This window comes from Myripristis murdjan, chromosome 4 (assembly GCF_902150065.1).
Source record: "Myripristis murdjan chromosome 4, fMyrMur1.1, whole genome shotgun sequence".
Taxonomy (NCBI): domain Eukaryota; kingdom Metazoa; phylum Chordata; class Actinopteri; order Holocentriformes; family Holocentridae; genus Myripristis; species Myripristis murdjan.
The window spans coordinates 22,175,702-22,187,954 of record NC_043983.1 but is presented as its reverse complement, the minus strand read 5'-3'; the positions used below and the strand labels follow the sequence as shown (position 1 = coordinate 22,187,954).

At 41.7% G+C, this 12,253-nt stretch overlaps 1 protein-coding gene across 2 annotated transcripts in view; it reads right to left on the bottom strand.

Annotated features, from left to right (window-relative positions):
* pik3r3b (phosphoinositide-3-kinase, regulatory subunit 3b (gamma)) overlaps nt 1–5,485 on the bottom strand; it is a 200,218-nt gene extending 194,733 nt beyond the window's left edge. The window contains exons 1-3 of one of the 2 annotated variants that reach the window (XM_030048907.1): nt 5,357–5,485; nt 4,770–4,927; nt 3,670–3,989 (exon numbers count right to left, since the gene is read on the bottom strand). In XM_030048907.1, the coding sequence (XP_029904767.1) occupies nt 3,670–3,895 (226 nt within the window). In that variant the 5' untranslated portion in view covers nt 3,896–3,989; nt 4,770–4,927; nt 5,357–5,485. Of the gene's footprint in view, nt 1–3,669; nt 4,928–5,356 lie in introns of both variants that reach the window. The other variant, XM_030048906.1, reaches the window with a different exon arrangement.
* Between the last annotated feature and the right edge of the window lie 6,768 nt (nt 5,486–12,253).

Genomic DNA, 12,253 nt, shown 5'->3' with positions numbered 1-12,253 from the left:
ACAAGTCATGTAAACAACACATTCTGTTTGGATATTCCAAACTGGGCCTTTTTCCAAATGTAGCATTTTCCAGTTAAAATGTGGGCTGTACAAATAGTATTTGGGTTTAAGGAGCATTCGGTGGTCATTTATACTGCACATCCAGACTGTGCATCTCAATTGCAGTTTGCAACCACAGTTTGAAGCAAGAAGGACAAACACCTACCTTTAAACATTATGAAAGACATGGATATCAACCAGTTTTTGGATTTGCAGAAATATCCCAACGCTGACCTTTTCAATAAGGTGGTTGAACGAATGAGAGACGGAGGGAGGTTTGCACAGTCGACAAGGCGGGGTTTGCATGGCGGCATGTAAACGGAAACATTAGTGGAATACTTGTCTTCATTAGTCATGTAAACAGTTTACTAGGAATATTGACAATTAGTTGAATATTTCATGCATGTAAACATTACTATTTCAAATTCAGGTTTATTGAGAGTCCCAAGTAACTGCTGCTTCATGCCCCTGGTACCTGGTTACACATCTACAAAGGGTTTCTCAGCAGGATTCGGTGATATGGACAAAATCAAATATCTTTGATTGAATACCTCAACATCAGTATATTATGACAATATTTATATGCACAACATTTACATGTAATTGAAAGGTTAAAGGCTTGATGCATGTATTTCTAGAGCCATGAGCTTCGTCTAAGTGCCCCCAAGCGACGACAGTGGATCCTTACTCACCTTACCAACTGACTCAATAATCATCATTGGCTAAATTCCTGAAATGTGAATGTACTCCAAAGTGAAAAAGCATTGATCAAAGAGCCATCAGTGATGACAGAATGAATCAGCAAAGTTTTCTAAGTTCTTTAAAAGCTGAATTTACGATGATGTGTTTTAGCAGGAAACTCTAAAAGGGCACAGGCAGTGGGGAATTTTAGAGAAATCCCCTTTTGCTATTTTTAGAATAATTGGCCTGTCTGTTGGGATGATTCAAGTCCCTGCTACATCACAAGATTCAGCCCTCTGCTATTACATACATCCTGCTGTTGAGTCCTCATCTTATCTGTTTGCCTTTTTTTTTCAACACTTAAAAAACACTTAAGTTGTTTCACCTAAGTGGCAGCACTTAAATTCCAATTAGGATATAGTGCTTTGTTGAAAAATTACTCTTAAGGGTCTGGAAAACGTACTTGCTACTACTTATTACTTCAAATAACATCATTATACTCACATTTTTCATGGGATGAAAAATTAAACTTAGTTGTGGCAAAAAAAAATTAAAAAATGAATATCTCAAAAAAGTATGAGCATACATACTTACATACACAAAAATCCTCAGAAAAGCACTGCTTCTTCTCGTTTATGAGAAATAAATGCTGGATTTTTAATTAGTTATGTTACATTTCTCTCTCATTCTATCTATGATGCTCGCAGTAACAACACCAGTCAAAATGATTTTTAATGCTTTACTAGGGGAACTGTATTCACACTTGAAATTGTTTCAAATGGTAGGACATCGTTGTTACTTTTCTTTGCATGGTGAACCAAGCTTGCACTGATGATCGGCTCACTGGAAAAAGACTCTGAGCCATAGTGACGTACTACAAAATTATTTAAACTGACCAGTGATCTCATTACACTTGCTCACTCTGAAAAAAAATTTATTGATACACCCTCAGGAATGTTCTTGCCAGGCAGCACACTGGGAGCAAAACAGAACAGGGCGTGCCTGCTTGTCAGCAGTGATGGAGTTTGCAGATCGGTTCGCTTTTTCCTCAGCAGCCCGTTGTGCAGCCCCATGCTACTGCTACACCACTGGGGTGATTTGTGACTGCAGGAATGTGGCATGTCAGGCAGCCAGTGCTCCAGCCAATCAATTATTCAGGACAAATACAGCCTTGTGTGGCTGCAAGATGCTAGGCGATGGATAGAGAAATGGAGGAAAGGAAGACTGGCCTAGCTAGCACACATGGTTTCACTAAGAGTGCTGTGCAGTGAGAGCACAGCAAATAGGCTCAGAGGGATGAGGAAGGAGAGAGAGCGACAGACAGAAGGAAGGAAAGAGATATATGCCCAAGTCTAGAACAGTATATGTTATTTATATAACACGGCCTAACCCACTCCCATAAAAGAGACGGGCAGGCCAGACAATTAGAGAGAGCGGAGAGCTGGCATAGGATGGAGAGAAGAGAACATTGCTCTCTGTCTGACCCATTTAGCAAATGAACAGCCATAAACACAGCGGACCCAAACTAGCTTGGCAATATAGCTCTTACCAGACACCCGGGGCTAAATCAGAGCTAACCACTCCAAGCCTGTAAAAACTCTAATCAAAGCCAGCAGGATTGAGAATAGCTTTTTAAATGGGGCATTTTGTTTCGCAATGCTTTTTACATTTTGGGCTGCACTGACCAAGTCCTTCTCATCCTCATTACTCGTTGTTGGTGCTGGGAACTAAACAAACCATTAAAAAAAATCCTGCAAGCTGCAAGCACCCTGAGCCGATATACACAGATGTACACGCTTGCGTACATACACAGTTTTCTAATTGCACACTATGCCCAGAGGCCACTTCATTAGGTCCACCTGTACAGTCTAATGCAGTTCAATGCAGCAGCTCTACCATAAATTCTACCTTTTAAGAAGGTTTATAATGTTCAGTTTTTGTTGACATTGTGGAGAATGTGTTAATTTCTTTCTGTGTTTATTACTGAGGTTGTAGTTTGCAGAGGTCTTGTACTGGACTACTTTATATTGAGAGGTGTTTCTAATTTTTTGTCTTCTCTGTTTATATACATGCGGGGGGCAGAATAGTGGAAACACCTATCAATAAAATGCAGTTCAGCACAACAGCACCACTAGCTATGACCTCAATGCCAAACATAGAATTGAATGAGCACCTCTATACTGTAGCAAAACCTGAGCATTATAGGCATCATAAAAGTAAACTTTACTGCAGAACAGCTGTACTGGATTGCATTAGATTGTACAGGTGTACCCAATAAAGTGGCCACGGAGTGCACATCATCACGATATTACTGATGTAAATGACTGGAGTTTGAGAAGGAGAGAAGTATTGCAACACAAGAGCAGTGGAATTTTAAAGCAAGGCTCTCTAGGTATAAGAGGGAACTACTGAATCACATTTAGAGTCAACAGTAAGCCATAACATGGGGGAATGCATCTAAGAGACTGCAGCGTGGATAAATATAAGGTCACTGATTCCCATCCTCCCAGAGTGCAGGCGAGTATGCAGTAAAGTATGAAATCTGTAGCTACATGGTAAACACACAGCTTTCACTTGGTCACACTTTGCCAAACACAACTAATATGCCTTGTAACATAGCCTTTTGATGAAGGCTTTGGCATTAAAGGCCAAATTCAAGCTTGGGTCTCCCACAATGTAAACATCAACCAAAGAGCTGAATGGCAGACTGACAGAGATATTCAGGCCTGCAAGGCTTCAGGCAGGGTTATTTTGCAATGTATGTTTAGTGCTCTGGATTTAAAAGTGTATCAAAGCCTGCAGGGTTGCATAGCCAAACCAGAACATCAAAATGATGCAAAGATAAACACCAAGGAAATGTTATCTGCCATTAAACAGAAGGTGAGGGATAAAAAAAAAAAAAAAACAAGCCTCACTGGCTGAGGTGTTGGCTGTTGGGCTGGCACTCACCTGAGGCAGTGGCTGCTCCAGCAGCCTGTGACCCTCCAGGTGTTGGGGGTACAGGCCTGGGCCAGGGTTTGGCTGCAGGAGGGCCCACTCTCACAACCCCAACATACTCCACAAACGTCCCCGGAAAGTCTCCCTTCTCCTTGGTTCTCTCATTGGTGCCGTGTAGCCAGCCTTTGGGGCTTCGCTCGTCCCCTTCCTGGTAGTCCAGTCCTGCTGTGGCCATCATGGAGGCCTTGGGGACAGTGAGCAGGTCCCCTGGCTGGAGGCTGATGTCATCACCGCGCTCTCGCTTGTACTCAAAGAGCGCTCGATACTGGAAACTGTCAGATGCCATGGTAACAGGAGTTCATAGGCTGGTTCTAAAGTCAAAAGCACTGATGACTCCTGAGATTTGGTGGGTTAAGATGAATTGAGTGAGTCAGTTAATAGAAAATGCAAAACAAAAATCAATCAAAAATCCCTGAGGTGAAACTGTAAGTCCACACCTAAACCTGGGAAAACTCTGATACTGCCTGAGATTTGCTGTGTCGCAATGACTTGGATGACACAGTGGAAATAAACAAATAAACATCTGATCCCTGAGGTGGAATTCCACACCTTTAGTTCTATAAAACTGTTAAAAGCAGCCCCAAATAACTGTGGAGACAGAATTTATGTCTTCTAGCTAAAATGAAACTAAATATATGTTATTAGGATTAAGGCCAGTCGATGGGTCTGCGTTCTGACTTACGTCTGTAGTTTGGCCCCACGTCTAGCTCTCTAACAGTCCACTGTATGGCTCCGACATTCGGTCACAGCACTCCAGTCAGAGGCCTGTGTGCTTTCGTGATCCACATCGGCAGACTGTGGGCAGTAGTGGGGCAGACAGACTAGCCGCCACACTGCCTAGAACAGAGAGGGGGGGAAATCGGGGGGCTGGAAAATGAGGGTGGCACAGTTTCCTAGGACAGGGTGACCTACAGACAATGCCCCAAGGTTCTGCAGGTTCTTTTGCGGATGCCAGTGGCAAAGTGAACGGGTACGGGGCCTGTTCTCTGTGTCCTCTGTGAAGTGTGACACACACACACACACACACACACACACAGATGCGCCGCACACACCTGAGGAAATCCACTGCAGTGCAGAATTTGGCTTGTTATTCAGCACGCCCCTGTGTGCACTTTTCTGTATGCAACCCTGCTCCAAGCTCCTGGGTCTTTTTTCTTTTGTAATGCAGCCGCCACTAACACGTCCCAACGCTGACAGACACACCTGCAAACTTTGATAAAGTTGCATTGTTACTATAACATACTCAATGTCATAAATTCTTGCCAAATACTATAATACACACATTGTCACATTGTCTTGTTATCAGAATTTAAGGCATGATGGCCAGCTATAGCTCATGAATTCTGCATACTAGGCATAAATTTAGGCCACAGAATAATCATCACAAGCAGCAATGCATCTAATGTCATTAAAACTGGTATGAAGAAGAATTCACAGAACATCATAATACAGAGTGTGAAAATATGCTAGTGTGTGAACATTTATCAAACACCCTACTATAAAGGCGCAGAGACAGCCTATCAATTACAACAAACGTGACTAGGCGAATAAGAACTTCAGAGCGCAGACAGCATGCTCGAAAACTCGTCCTGCACCAGTCTGCCTCTGTCTACTTAGCAAAAACACGGAGCAAACTCACCGATCCAACTGCACTGGCGAGCTCTTATCTTTCACCGACGCTTTGGTACACAAAATGTCCACTAATACACGCTACATAAATCCCCAAGACCGAGCCCATACATCCAGAAAGCCCATCAAGGTAGGTGCGTGGCTGGTCCACCAGACAGTCAGCCTGCTCAACACTGTAGTAAGCGGCAGTGCTGATGTCAGTAAACCCCTCCTCCAGCGTCTGCAAATTATACCAGCGGAGATGGGACCGGCGCACCACTGCAGTAGCCTTAAAGACTGCATGACCTGGTTATGAGGCACAGCCTGTTCATTTGAATACATTTGGCGCTCGTCTCATAATTAACTGCTGTGCGCTGCAGTGGCTTCCTATTATGTTTCAAAAAGCACACGAAATGGGTTACTGGATATGAAGAGGCTGCAGCATGGGGATGAATTATGTAACAACCCTCTGACCTGAAATCGAGCCGCATCTGCCGGCCGAAAAGTCCATCACACGCGGCTTGCATTTTGGTATGGTGATCAAGGATTACTTTACAGATGGAGCGGTGGTGGGACACTGTAACCCTAATTTCACCCTGCTATCCAAGCGCCGCAACATCCAAAGCCAGACTGCTGCGTCATGAGCGCACGTTTTTCAGTCTGGCTGAGAGCGTCTGGGATTATCCAGCGTCTGTGGCACGGCAAGAGCGGGGCATGACTTTTATATAAATGTGTTTTTAATGTGGCTGGAAATAGTTAACACGACAAATAACAGTATAAACACAGCAAATGAATGATGAAGACCGCTGCAGAATATTCTCCTGGCAAAACAATTCACACTTAATCATTATTTGACCATTTACAGACAGGCCTGTGTTTCAAAATATATCCATCTATTTTGAAAGTATTCGGCACATTTTAAAAGTTATCCCTGAAAAAAATAATAATCAGGCTTGTATGAAATCACTTTATTGGTAATGGCTGTATTTTCTTTATTTCTGTCCATGAACGATTTTTAAAAACAATGAATGCAAATCAGGCTGCTATTTTCAGATGATAAATTCTAGGCCAGACATACATGATTGAACACTCTCGGTGTTATTATGAATTCATACTGTGTATATTCTGAATAATAATAAACTCATTAAAAAGCCAGCAGCTTAAATTAATATCACAGAACCATGCATGAGAAGGCAAAGGCAAAACCGTTGAGGATTAATCTGAGGTATAGAAACGGGTGTTAGTAATAATTAGTAACCACAGGTACCGATAGAGGATTAAGTGGAAAATATTGCCTTGGACGTGTCAGGAGTAAAATTATTAGGTTGTGAACAGGAGATGCTTGAATGTAATGGTTCAGCACTGCAGGTTCTTTAGCTGTAAGTGCAGTACTTGAGCAAAAGTAGATTTATTACTGGAGCTACAGACAAGAAGCAGAGGTTACAAACAATTACAAGGATTTGATTTCTCCATTTTGAACAACCCTTGAACAACCCATTTTGAACAACACTAATTTTTACGAGTCTGTATAGTAGTAAAAAGAAAAAAGAAAAAAGAAAGAAAGAAAATTATTTATTTACAGTGCATATATCTATTTACAAACAACATAAGGTTCTTTAAGTGGGGGAGGATGGAACTGAATGGTTGTGCCAAATAGATGAAATCAATATAACAAAATGTTAAAGAAACATGGCCTGAGTAACTTATCTAAAAAAAAATAAATAAATAAATAAAAAAAAAAAAAGGACTTCACCAAAACATGCAAAGAGGCACCAACCAGTCATCCTGGTGTGTCTAGACATAGTTTTTCTACATGTGTGAAAATGTATAGGGTACCCCCAATTTACCCATAGGTCCCAGCCTTTAAGGGATCCTTTTGAGGAGGGAAGTGTTACGCCCCTCTGCACACCCACTGGCCCTGCAGTGCAGTGCAAGAGTCTTGGGTGGTGCCTGGGCTAAATTGGTTCAGTTGTCCACACCTGAGAATATGTGGATGAAAGGGAGGGAGCCTGCCTCATGAGAGAGGCTGCCCTCTCACCACAAGCTGGTTTGTGTTTTGTGTTTTGTACTGCTCCCCTGGATTTTAACTTAAGTTATTTATTGAAATAAAGTAATATCTGATCTGATGTCTGTCTCCACTTTATGTTGCAGCCCATGAGCCAGTGCCATATCATCCACATAAAAAAAAAAAAAAAACAGATCTTGATTTCATAACACATATTCCGATTTGGAAGGTCAATGCTGAGTGAAATGAGCAGAAGTACAGATGGATGACAAATTAAAGGAAGAAGCTAAAGTGTCTTTGTAAGATATTGGGCCACCATGAGTCACCAGAACAGCTTCAGTGCTCCTTGCTGTAGATTCTATTAAGTGTGAACTCTAATGCAGGGATGCAGCACCATCCTGCCAAAAGATAGTCCCTCATTTGGTGTTTTGATGATGGTGGTGGAGAGTACACTGATAGCCAGCCTGTCGATGCAAAAGTCTCAGGGGTGTTCAACTGGGTGGAGATCTGGTGAATGGGTAGGCCATAGCATACAGTATGGTTTACATCATTTTAATCCTCATCATGTTCAGTGAGTCCTCATGTCCTGTTGTAAACCTGGAAGAGACCACTCTCATCAGGATAGGAATGTTTCATCATACAGTAGGATAAGGGTGATCGCCCAGAATAACTTTGTATTGATTTGCAGTGAGCCTTCCCTCTAAGGGGACAACTGGACCCAAATCATGGCTTGTGGTGGTCCAACACCTTACTTCACGTTGGTTTTAATTTGTCATCTGTGGTCTGTGAATGGAAAAAAGAAAATTGAGAGAAATATGAAGAGTGGCAAGTTTTACATACTTTAAATCAAGACAATCATACCGCTCATTTTAAGAATCTATTTGCACATGCGATGTGACTCATAACAGCGTAGACCATGTTGTGTTTTCTCTCCTCTGAGCAAGGTTTAGCCTCGGTCATTAATCTCTTTCAGATGCTTAGTAATGACATTTAGTCTGACATGTCGCTATATATGCAAATGAAAAATGACAGGAATCAATAAGCAGTGCACTGAGAGATAGAGGAGATATAATCAAGATAGTGCAGGCGTTTAGTCATGCCTGTGTCTCAGTGTCAGACGGGGATGATTGTCTTATTTATGCTCTCAGTCTCATCTTCTTTTGTCTTATCTTCCATAGCCACAAGCAAATCAGAGGAAGACGATCTTTAAGAGGCGAAAGTGTGACTTCCCAGAGGAAATAGCGGCTGGTTGTCCCAGATTAAATGTGTCAGATAATACAGGCGTCATCCTGTGTGAGAGTGTGTGCACGCTTTTGTACAATCACTTCCACACACATAATACAATGCTGTCTGTCTCTCTGAGTATATATAGACGACTGTTATGTTCTGTTGGAAACCTGATGTGCATGAGTGCCTGTGTGAGTGTTTGCCTGTAGGCCTATAAAGACTTACACCCATGTTTTTCTCTAGTTATGCAGTGTGTGTGCTGCAGTGTGCTTGGTACGTGGGTGTGTATTTGTGTTAGACTGTGTATGTTTATCTGATGCAACTTACATTGGTGTTTTTCCATTTCTGACATAAAATATATCACATTTTGAGACATATCATGGCATAGGATCTGTTTTTCTTGGCATTAGAGCTGAGTGAATTTTGCTTTATTGTAACTATATTAGCTATATACACTATATGGATAAAAGCATTGAACTACCTCCACATTACAGCTGCATGAGCTTTTTTGACATCCCATTCTAGATGCATAGGCATTAATATGGAGTTGGTCCCCCCTTTGCAGCTGTAACAGCTTCCACTCTTCTGGGAAGGCTTTCTACAAGATTTTGGAGTGTGTCTCTGGGAGTTTCTGCCCATTCATCCAGAAGAGCATTTGTGAGGTCAGACACTGATGTCAGATGAGAGGGCCTGGCTCACAATCTCCGTTCATCCCAAAAGTGTTGGATGGGGTTGAAGTCAGGGCTCTGTGCGCTTTGTGTACTGGGGCACAGTCATGCTGGAACAGAAAAGGGCCTTCCCCAAACTGTTCCCAAAACGTTGGAAGCACAGAATTGTAAAAAATGTCTCGGTAAGCTGAAGCATTAAGATTTCCCTTCACTGGAACTAAGGGGGCTGGCCAACCCCAGAAAAACAGGCTCATAGCGTTATCCCTCCACCACCAAACTTTAAAGTTGGCACAGTGCAGTCAGGCAGGGAACTTTCTCCTGGCATTCACCAAACCCAGACTCGTCCATCAAACCACCAGATAGAGAGGTGTGATTGGTCACTCCATAGAACACGTTTCCACCGCTCCAGAGTCCACTTGGCATTGTGCTTGGTGATGTGATGTCTGATATTAATGCCATTTTGCCATAATTAATGCCAAAGGAGGTTTGGATCTCTACAGTTATTGAGTCAGGAGAGTGTTGGCCACTTTTACGCATTATGCGCCTCAGCGCTCAGTGACTATGCTCTGTAACTTTATATGCTCTGCCTCTTCATGGCTGAGTTGCTGTGATTCCTTTAATGTAATGTAATTTCACAAAAGATCAGCATTTATTTTTGGCCCATAGCCCTCCATCCAGATTCATTTTTCTAATTTCATCAGCCTCTGGTGTACATAAACAGTCTTTATTGTTTGCATGTTTACTGTGTGTATGAGTGAGACAATATAAGAATAAGACAGATAAATGCATGCAGCAGCATCACATAATGGTGAGATGAAACTTCTCTTTCTATGCTCCTGTATTCTTCTCCCTGTCTCATCCTCTATAAATGATCTCAATGATTCCCACATTTTTCCCTTAAACACTCTTTGGCGCATCTGAGAACTGATGGGGTTATGTAAGCCCTTTCTCGCCCACTGACCACTACCCCTCCCCTCTATCTTGACTCATCATTTAAATAGAGGCATGCTGGCACCATGACAACAGTGGTTTGGGGACTTCAGTGTCAGCCTCACATCAGTGCAGTCTAGCAGTGAGGTTCAGGTTAACATTTACAGAGCAGGTCTCACCATGAGAGTGGAGCCCAGTGTCTGCCATTTTGTGGCTTGTCTGACTTAGTAGATCTGTTAGTGGGTGTGCAAACACTATGATTTACTGACTCTTGTTCACAGGGACAGAGAGCATGTTGGGGGTAGATGAAGGCAGAGGTGATGACAGTGGGGGTGGGGGGTTGCTCTTTTTTCAGTATATTTTCAGAAAGTTACAATGGGAAGCAACAGTTTACATGCCATTTATCCTTGTTAAATTAATTCAAACCAGCCACTTGCTTAAAATAGGAACTGTATTTTCCTGTTTCACCCTGAAATGCTGTGTTTGATTATAGGAACGTTGTAATATGCAACTGAACACAGTGCAAGCCCTTAAAGGAAACCAGAGGAGACTGTGACTCCGAAATCCCTATATCTATCTAAGAGAACATGTTGAAGAGAAGATGCAAGAAAACATGAAAGCACAACTGTGAAATGGTCTCACTTTATGAGAAATATTTTGTGAGATGCTCTGATATTGGAGAAACAGATCCAACTGTTTTGTTTAGATTTTTTGTTTGTTTTGTTTTTGTTTTGTTTTACTTAAATTATCAATAAGATATTTTCCCTGAAACTGGCATTTTCTTTGACTGTAAGTTCTTTGCATTTAAATCAACCAATGTGGGTTATAGAACAGAATAAGGACGACGCTCAACACCAAAGGCATGCCACCGTGTTTCATAAGGGCAAAAGGGATTGTCCCTTCCTTCTCATAACTAGTCACTGTCATGATTACAACAGCAGTTTGTAGTGGTTTGTTTAGGGCTGTAGCTAAAAACAGCAGTGCAAAAGCATAGTAGTTTTGCAGCAAAAACATAACAATGTTTCATGACTGAAACATTAGCCTGTTATGTTTTGCCAAATGAGCTTGCTTGTGTCCATCAGTCCATCAGTTCATAATATATTGATTGCAATCATGTATTTGAATCACCAAACAGTGCCTCATGTGAAAAGCCAGACTGAAAAGAGATGAATGAACATCACAATTAATTCAGTGAGTTACCTGTCCACCAGAAAACATCTATGTGGCATCACTCCATAGTCTCAATGTCATTTATTAGAGCTTTTCATCTTGACAGCCTGGCACGACTATTCCTACTTTTCTGTTGATGCTGGTATGTTTTTTTTTGTTTGTTTGTTTGTTTGTTGTGAAAACAGGCTTTGCTTTTGAATAAAAATCAGATTGCCTGCCACTTAGCTCAAATGTATTTTGACCATCTTGACTGTCTTGAACTTGAATGTATGCTTAAAATTTATAAGTGGAATGAGCAAATGTTGTTACCACCAGTTGTCCGGACCTCTGACCTTGAATAAAAGTCAGATGTGGATCTTTGAATAATAAGTCTGAGAGGCCATGACAGGCTATTATTCAATACTGGGTCACAGGGCTAGGGTGGCCAGTGCTTTGTAGAATAAAATTATCATTAAATATAATAATAAAATCATTATTCTGAGATTTAAAGATGTAAACTATTTGAATCAGCATCTCTTGAGACTGTACATTATTTAAAACTTTTAAGAAAATGAATTCTTGTGATTTTTTTTTGTCAAAAAATTACAAATTGCACATATAATCTAAGTGATAGCAGTTATTGTGATGTGTTGTGATGCTTTATGTGTTTTATAACATGACACTAGTTCCAACTGTGCTTAAAAGTGATGTGTAGGTGCTAGACGACCAAGCACTGTCAGTTTTTGGCTTTAAGTGCTTTGCACAGGGAAGGGAATAATGATTCTCTGCTGGCCTCTGCCACCGTGAGTCACAGCCTCAGCCTGCCTGTCAGCCCTCAAATAGAGCTACATGACCCGCCAGACCCCGAACTCTCAACCTCTCCTCTCTCCCTCCATCCATCCCCTCACTTCCCCCTCTCACTTGGTTTTTGTCTTCATCCACTCATTGC